A 24,025-nucleotide genomic window follows, 5' to 3' on the forward strand; every position below is an offset into this window, starting at 1 on the left:
AGTTTTATCCTCAAAGCTGCAGAAATGATTAAACAGAGTTCTAAAATGGGCTCTTGTTTGAATCATTTAAGCTACTGAATATAATTATGATTCAAACCTTAATTAATAAATTTATTTATGAGCATTTGTATTTCCAGATAAAATGGTTATAAGCTCATAGCCAAGGAAGAAAGGGGAGTAAAAAGATCTTATACTTTGCTCAGATTAACATATCAAAAAGATGAGGATGAACACGAGATTTAGCCACAAAATTCCAACACATATGAGGTCTTATGTATCACATATCCATCAAACCACTACGACCTATCACCAAAATATAACATCTAACAAAAAGATAAAATTAAGCTCTAGAGAGAGAGAGATAGAGAGAGAGATAAAAGATTTGCAGATACCTCTTTCTCTAGCAATGGATTCAAGGGATTGGAACGGCCTGATAGATGTTGTTAGCCCTGAGATGTGATTAAGAAGAGAAGGGAGGGGAAGAAGGTTGCTTTCATTTTAATAGTACCAAGTGCCAACATGGGTGGCAAGTAGTTGTAATACTCCCCTTTGAAGAGGTATCTGTGGGTCCATTTCTACACCAATTCCATTGCACCCATTTCTGCACCATCTCCATCATTACAAGTGGGTCCGTATGCCCTAGGATGAGTTCAATTGGTGGTGAACTTTTTTTGGGTTTGGAGATTGATGGTTGGAATGGAAGGTTAGCTTTTCCTTAGTTTTTGGTTTTATGAGTTGGAGGCATGTGATTGGTTGAGAATTCTTATCTGGCTTGAGAAGTGCCCAACCACTATGCATTACCAGCTCAGCTTATTGTGACATCCTACTCTTTTTCCTTTATTTTTTGGGAGAAAGTTCTTGTGACATCCTAATTGTCTGAATGCAATAGTAGATCTAACCATCCTTTCGCCAGTATAGGTTGTCTATTATGCTAAAACTATGGATGGATTAGTGAAAGATAATAGAGCCTAAACTATAGTTTTTAAAAGCCAATTTTCCCATGGATAAAATATACTAATTGGTTCTTGTAGTAAAAGTTCTAAATTTATCTGCTGCTCTAGATTCAGGCAGTACAGAGAATTGAATATTCTTGGTCTAAAAAATATTATAAAAGAAAGAAAAAGAATGGTAACTTACTTTATGTCTTTCTTTTAGGTTGGATATGATCCATGGGCTAACTTGTCTAGGCTTGGCACTATGTACTTAATTTATCAACAAACTCCAAAGTCCTTTTTTGTTGAACAGTGTGACCTCAGATCTTCTAATCAAATGAAAATTTCAGAAACATAGACTTGATAGAGACTAAAGGATATATTAGTACATAAGGGCCATCATCATGGAAGAGTTGCAAGCAAAGAAGCAAACAAAGCTATTTTTCTGGTTCTTCGACTTCCTTGGAAGTAACTGAAGGGGCCTCAAACTTGCTGAAGACCCTGTAAGCTGAGATCAGAGACAAAGCAATGAAGCAGATCAACGCCATGGCATGCAGTACAAGTGACACCATGGATTTGCTGCAGAACTTCCCATAGTAAGAGCACACTTCACTCCATGAAACCTCCCTATCACCCTCATGAGCAAGGTAGAGCACCTCAGCCACTGCAGACCCTGATGTGACCATCAGACATGCTACAACCTGCAAGGAGGAAAATTTCACACATTACACTTGATTTTGCACAGATCCAATTAAGCCCAAATAAAGATTTTTGAGTTTAACCTGGTCTAGGAAAAAGAGGACCCAATCATTATTGTAGAATTTGAAAAATGAGAGGGGGATGGAAGCAATAGCAGACCCAGCAGAAATGGCACTGATCCAAATTAAGTACCTGTGGAATAGTGCATGCATGTTGTAGGAGAGCAACTCAAGGGGGGAAAAAGAGAGAGAACTAAATTGGAAGGATGGTTCTTACTTGAAGCCTGATAGATTGCGAAATTCCACCTTCCCATAGGTATCATCTGTCTGTTTGTTGGTGGCCATCACCAGAATGGATGACACAGCAAGGGGGATCACACAGAGCCTGAAGCCTAACTCAAGAAATTTGAAGGTCTGCTGATGGTTTGAAGTGGTGGGTGGATTGTGATCAACTTCACTATGACTCATCTTCCAAGCTCAAAGGGGTGGTTCCAGTGAGACTAGAGGCAAGGTGGTGATGATCTAAGGCAGGAGCGCAGCAGCAGAAGGAGATGCAATCTTTGGATAGGAACAAATGTGGAAGACTTGAACAAGTGTGAAGAGTTATTGAGTAAAGCTGTGGCTTCTTTAAACAGTTATGATAGTGCGGTAGGTGGGCATAGACTTTTCAGCATTAATAGTACATGTCTGTAGTGCCGTCTTCTGAGGGGAAAGTGTTGGTGAGCTGTTTTTACTGGGATTTTTTGGCTTGTGCTACGTTCTACCGCAGCACTTGTTTGTAGCTTGTTCTTGAAAACCATGCCTTTTCTTTTTAGAATATTATCTTATCAGCTATTTCATTTAAATACTTCTAGAGAACTTTGAAAATTTATATAATAAATTAGAAAAAGACATATAACTGACAAAGAATTCCACATTTCATGAAGAGAGAGACAAGATGAAGTGGAAAATTAGTACTTCTTGTGTTATTGATATCCATGGATAAGAGTTTGAATGCCACAAATCGCCATACATACGCAAAGAATGTGGTGGGAGAAATGTCTCTCCCTCTCAATCTCTCTACAATCTCTCTTGCTTCCTTTCTGCTTATTGGGATCTTTTCAAATAGAAAATGGAAAAGTTCCCCTCAACTGAAAGGAATCCAAGTATAATCAATCCTCTTCTGAATCACTATATCTCGACATTCTTACAATAAAACGGCATAGCTATGGAGTCTTCCGATCAGAAGTCTGCACTCCAAAGAGCATTCTCATCTTCGCCACAACGCTTATGTACATCTCTGATCCTTACAACTGACTTGCATATGCCACTACAGCTCCAATCAAATGAGGCAGCACAGATGTTGCCTGCCTGAGCTTCCCATTCACAATCTGTAGATAGGTAGGCATTAAAGAAGGCAAAGATTTGCATATGCCACTCTAGAAAAAGATTTGCAAAACAAAGGTAAAACTTTACCAGGTGGAGTACCACAACAAAGTCTACGGTCGTCGATATGTTCCACGTCCAATCCAATAAACCAAGATCCCAGTGATACATCTTCATTAGCATACTTGTGGAGGACATGCCTGTGATGAAAAAAAGATAATATGTACTACCATCAGAACAATATTTGTGTGGATGTAACTATAGAAACTGTGGAGGAAAAGAACAGGTTTATTATATGGCTTACTGATTGATGGATATATATGTAGCCAAGTCTTTTGAGATGGCATAAATCTGACCAGTTGCATGACGAAAATACTTGTTTCCTTCCTCTCCAAATTTCCAGTACTCAGGTTCATAATATCTCACACCCCTGATCAAGGAAATATATGCAAATAAGAACCTAAGAAGAATACTGCTGCTTGTGTATCCAGATGTACATCATCTATGGAAAGCTTACTTTTGGGCGAGGACAGGACCAGATTTCATGCATCCAACGTAAACACGAGGCTTTGAGCGGTGTCTAGACAAAGTAGTTCCCAGGGTTGCTGAGGGTTGGCAAATGTAGTTTTTAGCATTAAAAAGTAAAGCAAGTACCAGCAGTATAGAGAAGGTTTTGTACCTATATTTACATGTACATCATCGTCGACTTTGATGTAGAAGTCTGCATCCCAGATAGAAACAGCTGTAGCAAAGTATACTTTGGTCTTGGTTGATAGTTCAAGATACCCTTCAACATGATCCTGACGGATATAAGAAAGTAGAATAAGTATTTATAAATATCTAAAAGAAAGTTCAATGGCCTATGAAGCTTATTGATGAGGAACAATCACTTCACCAGTTATCATCTACCGAACAACAAAGAGAATGAAAAAGAGATTTGGAACAAATGAATGTTACCAGCTTCATGAAGTCTCCGTATTTTCTATCCTCTGTTTCAATTGCCTTGTCCAATATTCCACCTGATGTAGCACTACATGAAGATCTCAACTAATCATATTTAACATTATGACATATAGAGGCAATAGATTCGTAGTTCGATTAGATGTACAGAAGATAAGAAGTAGAAATGCATCCGTAACAGTAGAAAGTTTTTTTTTTTCTTTTTGACAAAACATAACAGTAGAAAGCAAAAGTGGATAAGCAGCATGATCATCAAGCACACAGATTTCAATAAATCCCCAAAAGAATATACCAAACTATGACAAACGAGAAAAGGAGAAATCCTCTCTCTTATGAATATGATTGAGAAGAGAGAGAACGAAACTTGGGAATGCACCCGGTCATGAAATTACATGTTTTGATGAAAGTGGTTTAAACTCATACAAACCTGTGACCAATCACGAATCGAATGATAATACCCTTCTCTTCCTCAAGCTTCTTTCTCTTTTCACCTGTTTACAATATCAGAATTTTCAAAGAATGCTTAAATTAAGTACAAGGACGTAATAGCAAAGAAAAAAAGTGCAGGAAGCACTCCAAACCTTGAGGCATCCAGGTAGCACGAACTGAATCTCTTCGTTTACGACTGCTAAATGCAGTATTGATGCCTACAACCATTAAATATTTACGTTTTCCAGTTAATTTAGTAGCCTTTACATTATCTGATAATGGAGAACCATCAAGTACGGATTCCTGTGCGGCCCTTGCAGCTGCTAACTCCATTTCTAGATTTGATATTGTTTTATCCAGCGTCCTGCTCACGAAAAGGTTTTATTACTTACTAGTACAGTCTTCTGGAATGACTAGATAATCGAGTTGGAATCAATTGAACCAGTAGTAGATTTGGTTTCAAATCAATGAACTAAAACCTACTGTATAGCATGATGTGTTCTTGAAACTTCATCAGCGATGACCTTATGATCTGGCATCTTGTTAATCTAATTAGATAAAGAAAAAGAAAAACAGTCAAAGAGCAATTGAAATACAAAAATGCAACTACAACATGCTGCTAGCACAATAACACTAATACGTATTGAAAAATCTGCATATATACAAGTATGATTAACACACTGTACTAGAATCTAAAGAGTAATCAACCAAGACTGTCCCATCACCAACAATTTGTTCTACAGGATCAAACTTAAACCTACTAAAAATGTTTAGGAATATTAACAAACTCACACTTTTCAAACTACAATCCTCTGCAAGTAAGTTCATCTTCTCCCCTTCGGTTACGGCACTCTGGATGATGTCTGTCGGTTCAGGCATCATCCACATCCTGTTTTCAGTTTTCAAGATTAGCATCCCAAAATGTAGTACATTCTGCTGAAAAAGAAGCGATGCTTCACTCAAAATCATCCACATCCTGTTTCCAGTTTTCAAGTCAAATGCTTCACATTTTCTACCATCAATAGAAATGATTAACAAAGGTGATGAAAAACCCCAAAAATCAATGCAAGTACTCCGAAAATAATAGCAATACCCAACTAAGACAACAGAAGGAATCGCACAAATTAAGAGTAGACCAGATCCAAAAACATAATCTTTTAACGAGAAGCAATGAGATCTCGGAGCAAGATAGGCCAAGATGCAGAAGAGGAACAAAATTGCACCTGTTCGTGAAGAGGAGACCGAGGCAGAAACTCCCAAGGCAAAGCAAGAAGGTCCATTTCCTCGAAACATTACCTTTACACGAAATCTCTCCGCCGCCTCCGCCTCCACCTCCACCTCCACCTCCGATTCCACCAAACCTTCCTCCTTTGCTCTTAAAACTCATGACTACAATCCTCTTCTACTCCTATCCTCTCAAACCCCAATAAGAGCAGAGTGCCTCCAATTCCTACTCTCCATCTCAAATTCCCAAAGAAACCTCATTTCGAGTGGACAAATTGATAGGAGTCTATACAGGCTTGCAGCAAAGCAATGGAAAAGAGAAGCACTGCTCGATTCGGCAATCGGACATATGGGTCTTCCACCACTGTCGACAGAGATCGAATTCTGGAGGAGTCTAAAGATGAAAGGGCTAAAAGGTGATCTCTCTCTCTCTCTCTCTCTCTCTCTCTCTCTCTCTAGCTCTTTCTATGTTCTCTTTGGGGTAAAGAAAAGAAAAGACTCACCAACCGTGTAGGTTGGCGAAAGTTGGCTTACTAATGTACTTCTCAGATAAATTTGTTTACCTTTTGAACGATGATGGTTGTTTTTAGAACCAATTGCTCGAGTTCGCTGGATTGCATTTTTCTGTGGAGCGTGACACATTCAGATACTCATTTTACAAATAGAAAAGGATAGATCCTGTAATATATGTCACGTCCGACACTAATTTCTCAATGATTGGTAAATCGCCAAAACATCCTTCAAACTGTCATAAGTGGCAGCATGGCAAGATAGTAATGTAATAATAGGAAGATTATTGACATTAATAGAGGTAAAACCATTTTACAAGGAAAGGTGGTTGGTATTAATCGAGTTATCTTGTCAATTAACATCTTCCTCATGTGTAGTTAGTAGCATGTAAACGGATATAATGAAGTCATTTTCTTAGAAGAAAAGAAAAAAATACGTTTTTAAGGGTATATATGTAAATATGAATATTGGAAGGGCCTAATTACAAATAATATTGTATGTTTTAATGTTTTGGCGTTTTAGTTGCCCTGTCCCCTTCCTCTTCTTCTTCGTCCGCTTCGAACTCAAATGGAGCGGTTAAAGCGAGCAGTAATCCGAATCGCCGCCGCCCCCGACTCCCGCATCTCGGATCTCCCTCTCCTCCACCGCTCCTTCCTTCTCTCATTCCTCTCCTTCGCCTCCTCTCTCTACCGCCTCTCCCTCTCCCTCCGCCGCCGACTTTACCTCTCCGGCCTCATCCGGCGCCAGAGGCAAGCTTGCTCTAATCCACACCCAAAATTCTCTCTTTCTCGCTCCTTTAATTATAGGTTTCAGCGACCCTTTTCTTTTTTGTTAGGCTGCCGGTGCCGGTGATTAGCGTTGGGAATGTGACGTGGGGCGGCACGGGCAAGACGCCCATGGTTGAGTACATCGCCCGGTTCTTGGATGACTCCGGGGTTTCCTCTCTCATTCTTACAAGAGTAAGCTTTTCGAGTTAACTTTTTCTCTTTTGAGTTATTATCTATTGCATGAGAAGGGCAAGTTTTAATTTTTAGTTTCGATTCGTTTGCTCATGATAAAGAACAGGCTAGTTGCTTATTGTTATCTGTTTCAGTGGATCAGTCTTTAGTAAAAGCTCTTTATATGTAGTTTTTGGTATGTCGCCACCTACATTTTAGTCTTATTGTAAAAATCTCGTCTTGCTTATGTATTTGAAAAGGGAATCTTCTCTTTGTAGATGTAATTGCAAAAGGCAACTTCCATTTAGTTCATGAGGAACATCCTCTGTGTATCTTAGTCTTTGACTGTGTCTTCCTCTTTCTCCTTTGCAAAAAGATGTCATAAATGCATTCTAGACAAACAGAATGTACTATAAATATTCTTATTGTTAACTCTGTTTTCACAATTGGGATCTATTCTGAAATTACGGCGTACTACTCTTTTTTTTTTTTTTTTTTTTGAAAAGAAGACCTCAGTGACTCTGTTTCACTGAAACCAATTAAAACATCCTACAGGGCTACAAGGGGATTACTTTTACAAGGTTGGTAACCTTAGGGCTGATTTTTTTAGTATTCTTTTCTCTGCCTTTTCGGTTTGTATATGTACATTTCTTTTCCTTCTTGTAGCACAGTTTATTGTTGGAAAAGTTGAGGAAGGTTTGTATGGATAAATTTTGTCATTTGTTTGATTAGAAAATTTAATTAGGATTTAGGATAAATGTTCAAAAGTTATCTATCATTTTTCACAAACTGCTTTGCAGGGTTATGCAGGTGGTGATGAGGCTAAAATGCTTCAAAGACATCTTTTGCAGACTTCTGCAAGAATTGGTATAGGTGCTAACAGAACTGCTACTGCTGCTTCTATATTTGATAAATATGGTTATACTGATCCCCGAGGAATACTAAAGGCAGACAGAATTTTACCTGAAAGCAAGTTTGTATTTAGGCATCAAAATGAAAAAGTTGGTGTGGCAATACTGGACGATGGGATGCAGGTATAACTTGACCTCATTGATAATTTCTGATTAGTAATTATCAGGACAGATATGAATCAGAGTTCTCTTTAAATTTTTTTTTATTTGACTTCCTTTGGCTTTACTCAGGACAGATATGAATCAGAGTTCTCATTAAATTTGTTTTATTTGACTTCCTTTGGCTTTACTCTTTTTCTTCTGGAAAAGGATGGTCTTCTTAACTATGTCTTTCTTTTATCTTTGTCATAGGCAGCACTGGAGCTTATTGCGCGATGTGGAGATTGTTATGCTAAATAGCTTGACTCCATGGGGGAATACTTACTTGATTCCGCGTGGGCCTTTGAGGGAACCATTGAGTGCACTTGGTCGAGCAGATATCATAGTACTTCATAATGCAGATATGGTAAATAAAAGTGGTATTTTATTTTCCATGCCTTGTTATATGGGACAAAGAGATCTTTTTTTTTAGACGAAGTAGGTCTGTTCATTGTCGATTTATTTTCTCAACATTAATGTTTGCATGACTTTTTTTTCCAAAAAGACCACCTTGCTCTTTAATAATCTCTCAATTGGTTTGAGATAGTCTGTCTTGCCAAATAATGTACAAAGTAGGACTTATTTCACTCAAAAATACCATTTAGTTTGACAAGTTCAAATGTTAATTCCGTGCTGCATGAGAGTCTGCCAAATGCACCCAATGACTCACTGTAGTGTTGCATTACTATTTATTGGCAATCTTAAATGTGATTTAAGTTTTCTGTATATGTTGTCAAAAAGTTTTTGCCGCCTCATAAAAGACAAAAAAGCTTTGAAGATATAACTGGTAATTCCATCTGTAGCATTCTTTGAATTTCTGTGTATTACATACAGTTAGCAACATGTGATTACTTGTTTATTAGCTCTAATTGATGTTCTCAACTGACTTCTACATGATCAAAAATTTTCGAAATCTATAACTTTTTCTTTTTCCCATGATTGAATAGGTAACTTCTGATCATAATAAAAGTTACCTTCTAATGCATTTACTATTTCACAGGTCTCTGCTATGCAACTTAAAGTTATAGAGTCTACAGTTCGAAATATTTGTGCAACACTTCCAATCTTCTTCAGTAGATTGGTGCCATCACACCTTTTTGGAGTTACAAATCCACGTTTAAGGTTGCCGCTAAGTTTGCTGAAAGATGTGGCCGTATTATGTGTATCTGCAATTGGCTCTCCAGAAGCCTTTTCACAGGCAGTTAGAGAGGTACTCTGATTTCATGATTAGTTCTCCGTAAAATTTGAACTTTGCAGTCTGGTCTTTGGATATGTCAAGTAACTTGCACATATTTGCTCTCAAGGTTTCAAGCTGCAAGTTTGCTAAAACTTAGGGCGTTATATGTAAATACCCATTTTTCTGTTGGTTCTTTGCTTTAAGATTTTTACTTGCTTTAAATTTTTATACCAGAGGTAAAACCCATTTGAGTTTTCATTGTCATTCCAACTGCTGCAGATTGGACCATTGCATGTTGATAGACTGGCCTTCATTGACCATCATTTTATTCAATCTAATGTGAGTATTCCATTATCTTCTATTGTCACTAAGATTTGCCGTACATTTTTTTTTTTTGTAGTTTTGTAAAAGCAACCCCAATTATTAAGTACTTAAGTGTACTTCAGAGATAAGAAACTTTTATCAGAAGGTCTGTTAACTTCTACTCCCAGATGTTAAACTTGAAAGGACATCAACCCTCTAGATGTAGGTTTGATTCTTGACAAGTTAGCAAAGCATTAATCTCTTCTGGAGACCTATGGCTATTGGCAGATAGGTAGAACTGCAGATGTACCTTATCAGTTGCAGTTTAGGATCATGAAATCAACAGGCAACTCTAGCTGGTGGAATACGTTGAACATGTTAATAGACAGCTGGCTTCATTTCTAAAGCATATATAGGCCATAGGGCTGAAACCTGAAAGATGCACAAGCTGAACGGTGGGAACAATTAACATTTGTTATTGCAATTGAGAAGTCACCATATAACATGTATATTTTAGATGAACGAATATGTTTTAGAGAGAACCTTATTGTTAGTATATGGTTAGCAGAATCATGTACTACCTAAAGTCTCGGATATGCTTTATTTCACTGAAACTTTTTCTTTCTTTTTTGGTGTTTGTACCTTTGTGGCTAACTGGTTGTTTATTACTGTAGGATGTACAATTAATAAGAGAGAAGGTTAGAGAGCTTGCCACTCAATATAATTGTGAAACTGTCATTGTAGTGACAGAGAAGGTACAACCTTACTCCATGTAGTTTTGGCGGGTTAGAATCCTTCTCTCCATTCTCATGTTTGGTTATCCTGGTATACTTCTTTCATTTCTGAACAGGATTACGATCGTGATCCGAATATTTTCAAAGAGATGGATGATCTAAAAGTCTGGGTCCTTTGTTCTTCTATGCAAATGATGCCTTTGGAGGCACAAAAAGAAGAGGATTTCAGAAGGAAGGTGAAAGAGCTCCTTGTTAGACGTCAAAACAGGGCATGATTACATCTTCCTTTGATACTCAACTCGCCTTTGGTGTGTACAGTGTTGTTTCTCTAATCATATGTATGTTGGATGATGTAGAAGGAATCTCTTTGGTACCTGCAATTTTTGTGAGTCACTTACTGCGATGCAGGGCAGAGTTATGGAAATAACTATTTTGAGTCAATTTCTTGTCTTCATACAATATAATTTTCCAGCAAAAGCACTGTGAAGAAGAATGCATCATAGTAAAGCTCGAGGGGAATCACTCCACATTGCACAAAATTCCAGCACAAATCTATTTTGTTCATTTAATTCTATTACTTGCAGCAGCCTCGTTTCTGAATCAAAGGGAGGAAGATAAAAATCATATGAAGCCAAAACCAAGTAAACCCCACCAAAGATGCATTAAATATAGATGCAGCCCTCATCACCCAATGCCCCCTCTCTCTTTCTCTCTCACAACCAATCACGTTAAAATAAGGCCAATGATAGCTGAGTTGGCCATTAAATGCTTTTCCCACTATGGATTTGTTTGGATCTACATATGATTGCCAAATTATCCAAAAATTCATCAATGAAACCTTTACTTTTTACTCATCAGGCAATCATGGCCGTCTAATACTACGAATGCGATAGAACCAAAACCAAACTGCGATAATTAATTTCCACTGTTTGGAAGTCATGGGTTTGTGTATTATCCCCCCCTTTGAGCAATAAAGGAAATGGTGTCCATAATATGATGTGTTAATTACTTTGAGCTGGGTTTTTGAACCAAGCTAATGAAAACTAGGCCAGAAAAAGCTTTAACATGTAAGATGTACGCGAGAGAGAGAGAGAGAGAGAGAGAGAGAGATCAATAATTGCAGACCAACTGCCACTGAGTCTATCTGACTCGATCTATGAAAGATTCCGAGACAATTAGCCAGAGTTAATTCCCGCCAATTATATCTATCTATTTGTAGGCATCGCATGGTAGTAAATTCCATGCTGTACTTGATGAACAACATGTACGTGCACCATTATATACATATCTATTCTGACTCATCGAATCTGTACCTTTTTTAACTCAAATTTGAAACAACTTGTGACTAGATTACAAAGCCAGAGCTTGAGATTTTGAAATTTGATGGCCTATATATACATCTATCAATTATATATCATGACATGAAAGTCACAGGCTCATACATAACGCTGTGGCCCCACCCTCACCTCTCGCTCTCCTCTTTTCTGCTTCCTTTTAAGAAGCAATTTGGAGCCATGTAGAAGAGGAAGCTAAGAATATCATTAGAGAGCAAGCTGATTAAAAAGGAAGATGCTCTTTGTCTACAAGGAACCCATGCCATGTGTTCAACATTACATGGCCTTCTCTTTCCTCCATACTCATAGCCTTCTCTACAATTTAGACTTGTGAAAAGACTATGCATGAAGGATTATTCCAAAGCCTGCTAGCATGATTGGTACTGTGGCTTTGCCTCCGTCAGCGTCGTCAGGAGATGGCTTTGAAGAAGAGATCATGAAGAGTTGCATGGTTGGAGATATTGGCGTGTCTCACTCTGAAAACATGGCTGAATGCTTGCCAATAGCCATGTAGTCGGATTGAGCCGCGTCAATATCTCCCTCTCTGCGAGCACTCAAATCACAGGTACTTGGTTCCTTTTTCTTCTGAGTTAAAAAGGTTATTTTCTTTGTGATCCTTGAATCAAACTAACTTCTGCAAACAATTTGTACCATTTTGGAGGGATTGGAATAATTTAAGTGAATGGAGAAATATCCCACTCTGAGGCTCTTAAAGTCTTACACATATTTCTTCCAAGTTTATGTAGGTAATCTCTTGGAATTAAGCTTCATTTCGTATTATAATTCATCCGTGAAGTCTTGGGAGAATTTATAAGGATAATTGCACCTACTTTTCTTAAATTATTGCCCTATTTTTAATTATTTTATAGGAGAAAGAGAACAAAGTTGAAGATATAATAGTTATATCAATTTGACATTTTCTAAAAGTACTGTAATTTTTCTCGAAATTACAGTACTTTTAGTTCTCCCAAATTTCACTGAAGATATGTTACTATTATTTATAAATAGTAAATATGTACGTTTGATTGGACGGTTTGAGATATCAATGAGGAAAATTAAAAAGAAAGATGATGTATATATATAAATATATAGAGAGAGGAAAAACGATATGGGCCTCGTTACTGAGATAGTTAGAGGCGTCAGATTATATATATATATAAAAGAATTTCTTTCCATTGTTATCTCTTTTCTTTCAACATGTACGAGACTATGGCTTGTGGCTTATATATGTATGACATTATTCAGATTTATGCACATCAATGTACTTGGTTGACTTCTGGCACCACACATGTTTAAATATACGATCCATTTTGGGTCGCATTCACTCCTCGTTTGGACTCGGCCAAATGAAAGCCACAGCGGCTGTCAATTAATTTGTCTTCCAGAGTAAGGAACAATAAAAGAGAAGAGTGGTATATGGCATAAAACAAGGAGAAAGCAATCAAACACGTAGTGTGCATGGAGAAGTGATACCTGGTCATGCAAACTAAATGCACCTTATTCTTCCATCAAAGAACGCATTAAACAAATAGGTAGAGAGCTAGGAGCCCAAGTCCTCTCTGTCTGTATAAAACGAGAACTGGAGTTTTTCCACTAGGATCTCTTTCTATATAAAACGAGAACTGAGATGCAACAAACATCTCAGAGGCATTCGGAAAGGAGATTTGACTGCAATGAATTTGATGCAAGAAACATCAACTAGGCCTAATTCATTCTTCTCTAGATAGAACTTTCCAATGCATCTTCTCACGAGTGCCCATTGCTGTGATTAGGGGCAGGTGATTATGTGTGTGATCCCCACAAATGATGCACTTCCTCTGCAACTGGTCTATCAAAACTCAAAACATTGCTACTAGTTTGTAGGCTATATTACTGCTAGGTGCTAAGTATGATTGGGGCTAATGCATGAACTCTGTAAGCAGAGCATTACCATAGATAAGGCAATGTGAGGAGAACTAGGATGTCAATGTGCTGCTACAAACAAATTACTACTTTTTCCTTCACACAGTTCATTTTGGTCTTCAACCATATGCTTGTATCTATATCAGTATACTGATGACCGATATCCTTGTTTTGGATATGGATAATCTACTATTGGAATGATCAGTCTTCCAGAGCAAACTAAATATGGCCTGCCTAAGCTATCAAACTGTGCCTTCTTCGCCTTTCAGTTCTATTTTGCCGTGCTTAACTACCATTTCTCACCTATGAAAGTGACAATGCTAGGGATTCTATATTTATCAACTTCTAATCTGAGAGTTGCCAGAAGGGCAAGAGAAAAAAGAGCAGGAGATATGACCTACACACAACATTGTTTAAAGCTCATAGAATTCCACAAGATTACCAATTGTAGACCATTCAACTATTAGCTGATCCTACTAGTAATAATAGCATGACTGACAAAAGAGAAGAAATGCAGCAGAGCTACTTATATGAAAATTCCCTTCTGATACTCGTTAGATGCACGTAATATGTCTTATTTAGTTACTCAGGAGCAACAAGGAGTCTGTAAGTTGTAAGTCTTAGAAGCTCAGAGTATACAAGTCCTCTCAAAACACACAAAACACCAGTACTATCCATTACTAACCTTGTACAATAGCAAAGCCTATTTAGATAATCTCCTCAGCGGGTTCATGGCATACTGCTTCAACGGCATGCACGAATGTTCCAATCCTCAACAGGGGTGGTGGAGAGGATCGAGGCCAGCTGGTGCATTTGGAGCCCGAGGTCATCGTCTGTCATGGCCGACGATTGCCCATTGGACATGTCTCCGCTGTCGCTATTGTACCAGTCAGGGACCACTGCAGAGGTGGGCACAGGCTCTGGCATCGCGGGCTCAGGGATCATGTCAAAAAGCGTGCCCCCATCCTCGCGCACGGGGTTGATTTCATTTCTTGCTTCAATCTTCATCTTAATTCCTGCGAGAATGGCCAAGGGTTCAGAAAGCCACAGAGCCATATCTGCGGCATTGGCAAAGTTCTAAGAGGATGGTCCTTGTAAGTGAATGGAAGGGAGATTGGATTGCAAAGCTTTGAGGCCATTTAATGAGTGATGGAATTGTGTATAGGTGACCTTTAAAAGAGAAATATTGAGAAGGAAAGCTGAAGAATATAGAGAGATTAGAGAAGTAGTGAGAGATGTAAAAGAAGGAAAGCTAACGTAAAGAAAAACCAGAACAGTCAGTGTCCTCCAATTCCCTTTGTCTGTCCTGACCTTAAATAATTAAGAAAGCCTGCAGTGGTCATGGCTATGGAATAGTTGGTGACAGACCGCTAAACTAAAAAGGAATAATATTACTAGCTTCAAACATCTTACAGAAGAACAGGAAATGGATTATTTATTTGAACTCCAGTTGCTAGTGATCTATTCTTACCAGATTGAGCAAATGCACAAATAAAATTCGAAACAGAGAGAAGGGTGTGATGGAACTCACCATTGTAGCTTTCTAAGCCGCCCAACTTACTCTCAAGTCCAGGAACAGATCCCTGAGAAAGAAGAGCAAATTCGCTTTTACTGCCTCCTTCCTCACTGAGCTGACTCAATTTCCCATCTTGCACATCCTGCAGCATGGCATCCAACAGCCCAGTGCTGTTTGCTACGAGCAGCCCACCGGCATCATTTCCACTGCCACCGGAGCCGATCGGCGCCGGGGAAAATTGGGTTGAAGGGAGCTCCGGCTTAACGGAGAGCGGCAACATGGGCGGCGGGCTGATGTCGTAATTTCCCAAATTGTACTGCATCCTCGTTGGCGTAGTCGGCGAAGCTGGTGAGGAGTGGAACTGGAAAGAGAGCTGCTTCACCCACGGGAGCGACATCGGCGACGCCGGGGCCGAGAAGGTGAAGGGGTTGAATTGGGTGCTGGGATCCGAGGCCAGGGGAGGTGTGTTTGGCGAAGGTGGCCCAGAAGAAACAAAGCGACGCTTGTGGCTAAGCTGCAATTGGACGTCGGAAGGGTAAATTGGCAGCCCTGCACGCTGCCTTCGCTTGAGCCGGGTGTTCCAGTAGTTCTTGATCTCGTTGTCCGTCCTCCCTGGAAGCTACAAAAGAAGCAACCAAATCAAAAATCGAGGACATGGGTATCAGCAAATCGAGGTCGGAGAAGCGATCGGAAGCGGAAAGGCGAGTACTTGGGCGGCCATTCGAGCCCATTTGTTGCCGAGCTGGGCGTGGAGGCGGGCGATGAGGAGCTCTTCCTCGGGGGAAAAGGATCCCTTCTTGAGGTTGGGCCGGAGGTGGTTCGCCCAGCGAAGGCGACAGCTCTTGCCGCAGCGTGAGAGGCCCGTGTTCCGCTGCACCGAGTTCCAGTTACCTTCCCCGTGGCGCTTAACGTACTCTATCAGGATCGCGTCCTCCGCCGCCGTCCACGGCCCCTTCTTCAGCCCCGCTCCCTTCTCCCCCGTCTCCGACGCCGCCGTCTCCTCTCCTCCTTCTCTCTTCATCTCCTCTCTCCACTCTCTCTCTCGATATATAGTATGGAAGAGAGAGAAAGACCTTTCTCTCACTTGTCTTAAGATATATATCCACAATGTGGTTGTCTCTCTCTTCTCTCTCTTCTCTGATAAGAATCCGATTCTTCCAAAGAGGAGGAGAGCAGCAGCTGCAGCAGTACGATAAAAAAGTGGGTCGAAGGAAATGATTAGCAGAAGACTACTCGGCACAGAGATAGAGAGAGAGAGAGAAAGCGATGGAGAAGAGATTTGGAGAGAGAGAGAGAGACAAAGAGGAGAGCGGAAGTGGTGAAGAAGGTAGAGAGAGAGAGAGAGAGAGGTAATAATGGTGGGCCCGTCGGCAGTGTAAAAAAAAAAAAAGTTGGGACCCACAACTCCTTTTTACCGTACGGTTGATATTTTCACTCCCACCTCATACGTTTCCGTGTCCGAAGGCCGAAGCCTCCGCCCCGGGAGGCGTGATCGGAGTTCGAGAAAATCCGGCCGTTTGGATATCATGGATTTTTCAGCCTGTAATAAATATCGGAGAAAAAGAAAAGGAAAAAGATTTTTTTTCTTTTTTTTTTTTGGGTGAGATTTTTCGGAGTCAGTAATTACGGATGGCGGGGCGGCCACGTCGGTCCGCGTACCTCTCGGTGCCCCATACGTGGTGCTTGCCTTTCGCCTTCTTACCGTAACGCGTTTCCTTTCCTCCTCTTCTTCTGTTTGCTTTCTCTTCTCTTCTCCTCTTCTCCTCTTCTCCTCTTCTCTCTCCTGCCTTACTCACACACACCCCTCGTACTTTTCACTGCTCTCTCTCTTTTCCGCTCTTCCTTTTTCCACTTTTAGCAGTATGGTTTATTCTTAGCTAATCGACAATTAGGATAAGATCCTCGAGAGCTTTCGCTTTCGCTTTCGCTTTCTTAATTTGTTGGGCCGATATAAATTTTCTGGATAAACCCATTGGGCTACGGCTTCCTAAGTTGAAAGCATTGTGTTAGCATGCATGGTAATATCCAAGTGAGGTGAAACCAACATACAATTGCATTGACGTTGATGATCATTAAAAGAGAAAAGCTAAAATATTAGTGCGTCGTCACGCATATGATTGATAAAAGCACAAGGATCACGACAACGAAGCATTTTGATGGAAAAGAGGTTCAACGAAGGGCAGTGAATAATTAGCGCATGCTCCATTAGAGGATTTAAGGGAGACGCGACAACGGATACTTTTTAGAGACTATGATTTGTGTTTTATTCTACTTGGCTTTTAACCCATGATTGTGACTAGAATAAGTGAACTCTTTTACAAAGAGCAATATATTATAACATGGACGAGGAAGCTAGTAACTTATTACTAGTAACGCGTTTTAATTAATAACTTATGATTGCTAATGGAGTTTCTTATTATCATAAATGTTATGATAGTGCAACTACTCAGCTAATGAATGTTAATAGTATATATTACGAGAGAGCAGCGAGTATGTAGCCATATTATTTTTATTTTCACCATGAGATCGAGAGAAGAAAATGAGACTACAAAGAATAATAATTGAATACATCGAACGGGCCTTTTGAGCGGCCCAAGTCTTGGATATTTCCAGGCCCAGCCCATCAAGCTTTAGTTAAAGATGCTAGGTACATTTGCATATAAAACCCTATAGTTTGGAATTATTAGATCTCTTTAATAGTCGTTCGTTTAGTAGACAATAATGAGAGAAAAAGAAAAACAGGGTTGAATACAAAATTATTAAGAAACTAATAAAATCCGAAAGTAGCAGAGAAGGGAAGGAAAGAAAGAAACTGAAAGACACAGAAAAGTCAGTTGCCATCCACGCATTTATTAAAAGAAATAAAAAAAAAAAACTCTCAAAAAGGCAGTGGATTATCCAAAACTCCTCGCTCCCACTCCTTCCCTCCACTTCTCTCTCCCACCTCCACCATGATCCACCTCTCCCCTTCCCCACCTTCCTCTATCCTCCCTTCGCTCTCCTACCCGTACATCCTCAAATCCTCCTCCGCTTCCCCCCTCTTCGTCCCCGCCTCCTCCTCACCTTCGTCCCTCTTCTTCCCCGCCTCCTCCTCCCGCCGCCGCCGCCACATCCGCCTCCGACTCGCTCCCCGAGCCGCCGCTGGAGGATTCAGCATCGAGTCCTTCCAATCCGTCGTCCAGGCCTCCTCCGTCCTTGCCGCCATCATCGTCGTCCACGAGGCCGGCCATTTCCTCGCCGCTACCCTCCAGGGCATCCACGTCAGCAAGTTTGCCATCGGCTTCGGCCCCGTCCTCGCCCGCTTTGTCTCTCCTTCCTCCGGGGTCGAGTTCTCCCTCCGTGCCTTCCCGCTCGGCGGCTTCGTCGCCTTTCCCGACGACGACCCTGACTCCAACATCCCACCAGACGACGCTAATCTCCTCAAGAACCGCCCCATCCCCGACCGCCTCCTCGTCGTCTCCGCCGGCGTCGCGGCCAACGTCGTCTTCGCCTACCTCATCGTCTTCTCCCAGGTCCTCTCTGTCGGCCTTCCCGTCCAGGAACCCCTCGGAGGGGTCCTCGTCCCTGACGTTCGCCCCGGATCCGCCGCCTCCCGCGCCGGGATCGCCGCTGGCGACGTCATCCTCGCCGTCGACGGCGCCCCCTCTCCTTCCGTCTCCTCTCTCGTCGAGGTCATCAAGATCAGCCCCAAAAGGCCAGTTGCCATCAAGGTCGCGAGAAAGGCGTCGTCTTTGGACCTCACCGTCGTTCCTGACGAGAGCTCCGACGGGACTGGCCGCATAGGTGTTCAATTGTCCCCTAATTTCCGTGTCGGGAAAGTCCGAGCCAAAAACCTCGCGGAGGCCACCATCTTTGCCGGAAGGGAATTCTGGGGATTGACAACAACTGTAGTAGAGGGGCTGAAACAAACGTTCTTGAATTTTTCACAGACTGCAGAGAAGGTTTCCGGCCCTGTGGCAATCATTGCGGTAGGGGCGGAAGTCGCTAGGTCTAGCTCCGATGGGCTATTCCAATTCGCGGCAGTGATCAATTTGAACCTTGCGGTGATCAACCTACTTCCATTGCCGGCCCTCGACGGTGGGTCGTTGGCTCTTCTGTTATTAGAGGCAGCGAGAGGAGGGAGGAAGATACCGCGGGAGGTGGAGCAGCGGATAATGTCGTCGGGGATCTTGGTGGTGCTCATGCTTGGGTTGTTCCTCATTGTTCGCGATACTCTCAACCTTGATTTCATAAAGGAGATGTTGTGATGGAAGCTCTCTGAATCCGATAGCAATGGTAAAAGCACCATTCTTCCTATTCCATTTCCTAGTACATTTTTGAATTGGCATGTAAGCCAATCTTGTAGATTAGTCGAAAGCTTTTGTTTGTGCTTGTTAAAGTTTATTATGATGCTGGAAATAGGTTCTGATTATACCTGCAAAAGAGATGTGAAATTTGTTACAGATTGCTGTTGAATCTAATGGTAGTACTACATTCTGAATCTCCTCTTGTTGACGAAAACTCGAACAGCGATAACATTCCTGAAACCAAATTTACTGGCATATGCGTGCATATATTTCTTATGAATATACTCATGGCTGCTTAGTTAGGTTAAAAAGAGGATGTGCTCGCTCACTCCTCTTCCATTACAATATTGTTGCATGCTGGAATTGATGCTTCTGCATCACGTTGAAAATTTCTTTGCATTTTTATCTTGGGCACAACATCACTTCACTAGACTAGTGGTCTTTTGTTATTGTGGAAACTGTTCGACTAACAAGTGGAATAGTTTCTTCTGCTACCCGGCAAACTATCTTTTTGCAGGAACAAAGTTGCCATTTAGATCTAAGTCGTTCTACTGTTAGCAAATAATGACCTCGAAAATATATAAACTGGTTCTGCTTCTCATGATCCATTGCTAATTGATTTACCAAGGCTGGAGTTTGGACTTGTACTTATGATACTCAGTTTACAGAAGGAAGGCCATTGCCTCTAACAAAGTACAATACACGTCTTAAAAATGTGATTGTCTCTTGATATCTCTAGTTTCCGACTTCCTATTAGTTACTCTTAATCAACTTGCTTTTGAAAAGATCGCTTCATATAAAAAAATTTCTGATTAATTACTGTTCTAGGGAATTTAAAACAACATTGACACCCTTACTCACTCTGTACTATCTAGGCTTGATTACTGTATAAATACTAGACTAAGGGCTTTTATCTTTTTAAGCACTGCATTGGAGACTAGTTTTCTGTGCCACATTACTTTTGCCATTGGAATGTAGTTCTTGCACCTATGCCACTGTAATATTGCAATACCTGCGGCTCTACGCTTATAAATGACGTTCATCAATAAGCAAATGAAGGGCGTCAGTTTTATTCATTGCTTCGGTTGTTTTGAACTTAATTTAAACACAGAGTGCTGCAAACTTGACATCATTCTTTCATGAGATTTACTCATATTCTATGTAGGATCTTTGGCCTACATATATTTTCTATTTTCAATGTTACGTTTATATAAACATCCTGCTATGTTCTCCACCTGTGCGTCATGTCGTCACTATGAAAAGACAGGGGATCAAATTGGATGCTCATGAACAATTAGAGGGAGGCCACCTGCCTTATATTCATAGGGTAGACATAAGGTGCAGATCCATCAAATGCAGTGCTTAGGAGCATTCCAGCAGTGGCCTCTGTGGGATGGTAGAGGTCCCAGAAGATGTGTTCCTTCCTATTGGAGCAGTAGCTAGAGACTGGAGTGCAAGCAATCTTGGCATTTAGATTTCCCAGACCACAGCAAGCAGCCTTTACTTCAACAAAACCTATCACCAGACCCAAAAAAAAAAAAATCAGGTAAAGATCAGGAAGGCTCAGGGTAGCTATTAAAATCCTTTTACTTTTTAATTAGTTATTGATCTAACCCAGACTCGATCGATCACTACCGCAAAGCGTGACCTTCAAAATAATCAAGCTTTGCTCAATTAGGCTTGTTTAAGCTTGTCTCACAATTAAATGAGGTAAGCTTGATCATGCCTAGGTTGATATGGATTGAATATATACATGCCATAATGTTTGAATTAGGTATTTCGTCTGAGTTATATATAATTGAAGTTTAATTCAAGTTTGGGATTGTTACAACCCCTACAACTAAGGAAGGGCGTTATAAGGGTTGATAAAGCTTCCATACCATATTTTGCTGGCTGCTGGATGTATTGGAGCACTGCACTTGAGGTATCAAAGAAGGAATAGCTCATATCGCCAAATTGTTCCTTCATCTCTTGCAAGAGTGAGGCAGCACCTTTGTTGTAAAGAACAGAGATGTAATTTGCTTCTGAATTGCAATCTCCTGTCTTGTTCTGATGCCTCAGCGATGGGCAGCAGCCGATCGGACCTGATCCGAGGAACACAAACTTCCGAGCACCAAGGTTGTACATCCTCTGAAAACCATGAGTTGCAAGCCATAAGTATAACAAGAAGCAATAGCTCTCATGTCAATTGGAGTGCATGGCTTGGATGAGCTTGTTTCAATCCTTCTGAATTACAATCTGTCACCTACTAACGAGGTGGTCTGAATATTTTCAGGAGATTAATCAGAAAGTACAGTGTTGGGTGTGATATAAAAATGTCTACCTTTATTTGGTCTTGCAGAGATAGAGTCATGGAATCTACAAGCTGCTGAGTAGAAGTCTTGAGCTTATTAGCAGAGCTCGATTTCACATAATTAAGCATGTCATTGCTTCCAATAACGATGGCGAAGATTGATTTAGCCAGGTGGTTCAGGGCCTCAGAACTTCCAAGTTGCTGCACTAGAGCTTCATATACTGATGAGAAGTAATCCAGTTGTTTGTTCAAGTTGATGCACTGCCCCTGTAACAGATATGCTTGGTGTTACAAGAGTCATTAAAACCTAACCATTTGATTGCTAGATAAAGAAGGCTTATTTGTGATTCATCATTGTCTAAGATTTAAGCCTTACCGAATTTGTGGAGTCCAAAATTCCAGCTCCTCCAGAAGCGAAATTAACACCATTCAGGTAAAGAGATGTCTTATTCGAGCTAGAAGATAGAGAAAGATAGGGTGGTGATGTTGGTATGCCAAGCTTATCAGCTGCCACACCCAAATTACAGCAAATTAGCAATGCATCAACAGTGCAAGAACTTAAACTTACTAGTTTCCGAGAGAACCTATGGCTTGCAGGCTCATCTAATTTCTAGAACTTGAACATAAGTTGCCACTGTCGAAAATATCTTCCAATTGCTGCATGGCTGTATTAAAAATATCTAACTAAACGCCATGGAAAAGTATATATATATGTAGAGAGAGAGAGAGAGAGAGAGAGAGAGAGAGAGAGAGAGAGAGAGAGAGAGAATAATTAATAAGATCCAAAGCATATATGGCCAAGTACTGCCAGTGAACAGAAGACAGACGAATCGAGCATGACACTTTGTCCATGTATAATAAAAGATAAGATATCCAGTTGCTATTCGGCTCTCCATTAATTTTTATCAAACATTTGATAACAGAATCACATATCCAATGTGGTTCATTCATATTAATTCGGTGTGCAGATAGAGCTAGCACATATCCAATAGATATCATATATCAAGAAATTCTTATTCCTTTCTCATTGGTTGAATGGGATTAGAGGACAATTATGTTGATGCGACACGAACTCCAACTAATAGAAATGGATGGGTTGATAGGATTTCTATTGTCTGTCTTGTTAAATATATATATATCATTACCTTTTTTGGGTGTGTACTCATCGCCAAATAAATATACTTTTCCATGCATCTATCTTCAAATCACTAATATATACATCTAATTCAATATGTCAAGCAGTCGTTCGTTTGATCAATCGAGTAGTCCTTTCTTTCTCTGCCTTCCAGTTCAGAGGAAAAGAAGGTAAGAGTCAACGATCTGCTCTCTAAAACATTCAACTGCTACAGCAATAAGATTGAACACTAGGAAACTGTAGTTTGACTGATTTGGGACTGAAATTTCTACAGCTCATTTGAGTTGTGCTACAAGCCAATCCAATACTAATAAGTGATCCAATTTCTTCCAAGATAGAACATATGCTTAAATTGCTCAAAACATAGGAAGATCAGCCTAATGAGTCAAAGAGAGATATCAAAGCATGGATTTCATACCGAGAAAGTCGGCAGAGTTCTTGCCATTGCTGAACCGCCCGGTCGGCTTCCGACCGGGATAGTCTATGCCGTTGTGCGGGAAGTTGGCCTTCAGCAGACTGAGATGCAAATGGTTGTTATTACCCACATCTGCTAGTGAGTCTCCAAACACATACACTGCTGGAACCATCGTCTCAGCATAACAATTACCCAAACATAACAAAAGTAACACCACCCAACAATAGAATGGAGAAGCCATTGCTACAAAGAATGAGACTGTTCGATTCTCTAGCTCACAAAAGTTAATAATCTATTGTAGTGGAATTTGCATTAGACTACTCCTTGCTTTATAGAGCTATGGAGAGAGAGAGAGAGAGAAGGGGGGAGAAGAAAGTGCGTACGCATTATAGTATCTCAGTAGAGGGGTTGAGACGGTAATGGACGCGGATTTAGTGGGGTCGATGCCTTATTCCCTTCATATCTATTCACACTTCATTGCAATAGAAAGGAGGAAACAGTGATCAGTGGGCAGGAGATGAAGAATCTAAGCACCATCTTTAACGATAAAGACGTGCATGCATAAACCTTCCGGTAGACAGCTGTGTGTTTCTTTTGATTAGAGAATATAAATCCTTCATGAACCATTTCCTATCCTAGTTTGTTAATGGTAAAATAAGAGTTAGAAACCTCTAAGCATGTGACATGTGCCCAAAATCTAGTGTGAGAAATTTAAGTAATAAATGTGTTAGTGGTCCATATCCATTGCAATAATAATCGTAGTCCAATTGTTACGAGGATGCAACCCCGGCTAAATTAATGATATTTTGGACCTAATCAGGCAAA

The 24,025-nt window shown here is 40.5% G+C and overlaps 6 protein-coding genes across 7 annotated transcripts; 2 read left to right on the top strand and 4 right to left on the bottom strand.

Annotated features, from left to right (window-relative positions):
* Positions 1-1,259: 1,259 nt before the first annotated feature.
* LOC140762971 (CASP-like protein 2D1) lies at positions 1,260-2,301 on the bottom strand. Its single transcript, XM_073100967.1, has 3 exons — positions 1,908-2,301; positions 1,715-1,823; positions 1,260-1,633 (listed from the first exon to the last, which is right to left on the bottom strand). The coding sequence occupies exons 1-3, from the start codon at positions 2,096-2,098 to the stop codon at positions 1,370-1,372; spliced, it is 564 nt and encodes a 187-aa protein (XP_072957068.1). The 5' UTR covers positions 2,099-2,301; the 3' UTR covers positions 1,260-1,369.
* A 267-nt stretch (positions 2,302-2,568) lies between these two features.
* On the bottom strand, positions 2,569-6,105 carry LOC140762969 (probable beta-1,3-galactosyltransferase 2). Of its 2 annotated transcripts, none has more exons than XM_073100964.1 (11): positions 5,608-6,105; positions 5,177-5,273; positions 4,868-4,932; positions 4,537-4,748; positions 4,383-4,446; positions 3,953-4,025; positions 3,675-3,795; positions 3,513-3,600; positions 3,300-3,425; positions 3,086-3,221; positions 2,569-3,000 (listed from the first exon to the last, which is right to left on the bottom strand). In XM_073100964.1, exons 1-11 carry the CDS (start codon positions 5,769-5,771, stop codon positions 2,917-2,919), a joined length of 1,230 nt encoding a protein of 409 aa, XP_072957065.1. In that variant the 5' UTR covers positions 5,772-6,105; the 3' UTR covers positions 2,569-2,916. The 2 variants fall into 2 exon arrangements, with proteins under 2 accessions (XP_072957065.1, XP_072957064.1); XM_073100963.1 differs by having other exon boundaries at positions 3,086-3,195; positions 5,608-6,098.
* Positions 6,106-6,658: 553 nt separating this feature from the next.
* LOC140763081 (probable tetraacyldisaccharide 4'-kinase, mitochondrial) lies at positions 6,659-10,758 on the top strand. The gene is made up of 8 exons (XM_073101120.1): positions 6,659-6,867; positions 6,954-7,077; positions 7,857-8,090; positions 8,323-8,472; positions 9,106-9,315; positions 9,562-9,621; positions 10,260-10,340; positions 10,436-10,758. Exons 1-8 carry the CDS (start codon positions 6,686-6,688, stop codon positions 10,592-10,594), a joined length of 1,200 nt encoding a protein of 399 aa, XP_072957221.1. The 5' UTR covers positions 6,659-6,685; the 3' UTR covers positions 10,595-10,758.
* Positions 10,759-14,097: 3,339 nt separating this feature from the next.
* On the bottom strand, positions 14,098-16,878 carry LOC140762868 (uncharacterized). The gene is made up of 3 exons (XM_073100841.1): positions 15,781-16,878; positions 15,087-15,690; positions 14,098-14,571 (listed from the first exon to the last, which is right to left on the bottom strand). The coding sequence occupies exons 1-3, from the start codon at positions 16,090-16,092 to the stop codon at positions 14,300-14,302; spliced, it is 1,188 nt and encodes a 395-aa protein (XP_072956942.1). The 5' UTR covers positions 16,093-16,878; the 3' UTR covers positions 14,098-14,299.
* Positions 16,879-17,954: 1,076 nt separating this feature from the next.
* Positions 17,955-19,551, top strand: LOC140762741 (probable membrane metalloprotease ARASP2, chloroplastic). Its single transcript, XM_073100669.1, has one exon. The coding sequence runs from the start codon at positions 18,023-18,025 to the stop codon at positions 19,316-19,318; it is 1,296 nt and encodes a 431-aa protein (XP_072956770.1). The 5' UTR covers positions 17,955-18,022; the 3' UTR covers positions 19,319-19,551.
* A 938-nt stretch (positions 19,552-20,489) lies between these two features.
* LOC140762742 (GDSL esterase/lipase At5g55050-like) lies at positions 20,490-23,716 on the bottom strand. Its single transcript, XM_073100670.1, has 5 exons — positions 23,204-23,716; positions 22,027-22,157; positions 21,681-21,917; positions 21,238-21,487; positions 20,490-20,872 (listed from the first exon to the last, which is right to left on the bottom strand). Exons 1-5 carry the CDS (start codon positions 23,439-23,441, stop codon positions 20,652-20,654), a joined length of 1,077 nt encoding a protein of 358 aa, XP_072956771.1. The 5' UTR covers positions 23,442-23,716; the 3' UTR covers positions 20,490-20,651.
* Between the last annotated feature and the right edge of the window lie 309 nt (positions 23,717-24,025).

This window comes from Typha angustifolia, chromosome 7 (assembly GCF_048772165.1).
Source record: "Typha angustifolia cultivar Huaian chromosome 7, ASM4877216v1, whole genome shotgun sequence".
NCBI lineage: Eukaryota > Viridiplantae > Streptophyta > Magnoliopsida > Poales > Typhaceae > Typha > Typha angustifolia.

What these genes read in the sequence shown, in the direction of transcription:
- LOC140762741 (XM_073100669.1), top strand. Translation starts at nt 18,023, where the DNA reads ATGATCCACCTCTCCCCTTCCCCACCTTCCTCTATCCTCCCTTCGCTC.
- LOC140762969 (XM_073100963.1), bottom strand. Translation starts at nt 5,771, where the DNA reads ATGAGTTTTAAGAGCAAAGGAGGAAGGTTTGGTGGAATCGGAGGTGGA. An exon ending in AGAACACATCATGCTATACA is followed by an intron (nt 4,749 to 4,867) that starts GTAGGTTTTAGT and finishes TTTCGTGAGCAG; the next exon opens with GACGCTGGATAAAACAATAT. An exon ending in CGATTCGTGATTGGTCACAG is followed by an intron (nt 4,026 to 4,382) that starts GTTTGTATGAGT and finishes ATCTTCATGTAG; the next exon opens with TGCTACATCAGGTGGAATAT.
- LOC140762971 (XM_073100967.1), bottom strand. Translation starts at nt 2,098, where the DNA reads ATGAGTCATAGTGAAGTTGATCACAATCCACCCACCACTTCAAACCAT. An exon ending in CGCAATCTATCAGGCTTCAA is followed by an intron (nt 1,824 to 1,907) that starts GTAAGAACCATC and finishes ACTATTCCACAG; the next exon opens with GTACTTAATTTGGATCAGTG. An exon ending in TCCTCTTTTTCCTAGACCAG is followed by an intron (nt 1,634 to 1,714) that starts GTTAAACTCAAA and finishes TCCTCCTTGCAG; the next exon opens with GTTGTAGCATGTCTGATGGT.
- LOC140762868 (XM_073100841.1), bottom strand. Translation starts at nt 16,092, where the DNA reads ATGAAGAGAGAAGGAGGAGAGGAGACGGCGGCGTCGGAGACGGGGGAG. An exon ending in GGGCTCGAATGGCCGCCCAA is followed by an intron (nt 15,691 to 15,780) that starts GTACTCGCCTTT and finishes CTTCTTTTGTAG; the next exon opens with CTTCCAGGGAGGACGGACAA. An exon ending in CGGCTTAGAAAGCTACAATG is followed by an intron (nt 14,572 to 15,086) that starts GTGAGTTCCATC and finishes CCATTCTCGCAG; the next exon opens with GAATTAAGATGAAGATTGAA.
- LOC140762742 (XM_073100670.1), bottom strand. Translation starts at nt 23,441, where the DNA reads ATGGCTTCTCCATTCTATTGTTGGGTGGTGTTACTTTTGTTATGTTTG. An exon ending in CTCTGCAAGACCAAATAAAG is followed by an intron (nt 21,488 to 21,680) that starts GTAGACATTTTT and finishes CATGGTTTTCAG; the next exon opens with AGGATGTACAACCTTGGTGC. An exon ending in CCAGCAGCCAGCAAAATATG is followed by an intron (nt 20,873 to 21,237) that starts GTATGGAAGCTT and finishes GTCTGGTGATAG; the next exon opens with GTTTTGTTGAAGTAAAGGCT.
- LOC140763081 (XM_073101120.1), top strand. Translation starts at nt 6,686, where the DNA reads ATGGAGCGGTTAAAGCGAGCAGTAATCCGAATCGCCGCCGCCCCCGAC. An exon ending in TACTGGACGATGGGATGCAG is followed by an intron (nt 8,091 to 8,322) that starts GTATAACTTGAC and finishes TGTCATAGGCAG; the next exon opens with CACTGGAGCTTATTGCGCGA. An exon ending in TCATTGTAGTGACAGAGAAG is followed by an intron (nt 10,341 to 10,435) that starts GTACAACCTTAC and finishes ATTTCTGAACAG; the next exon opens with GATTACGATCGTGATCCGAA.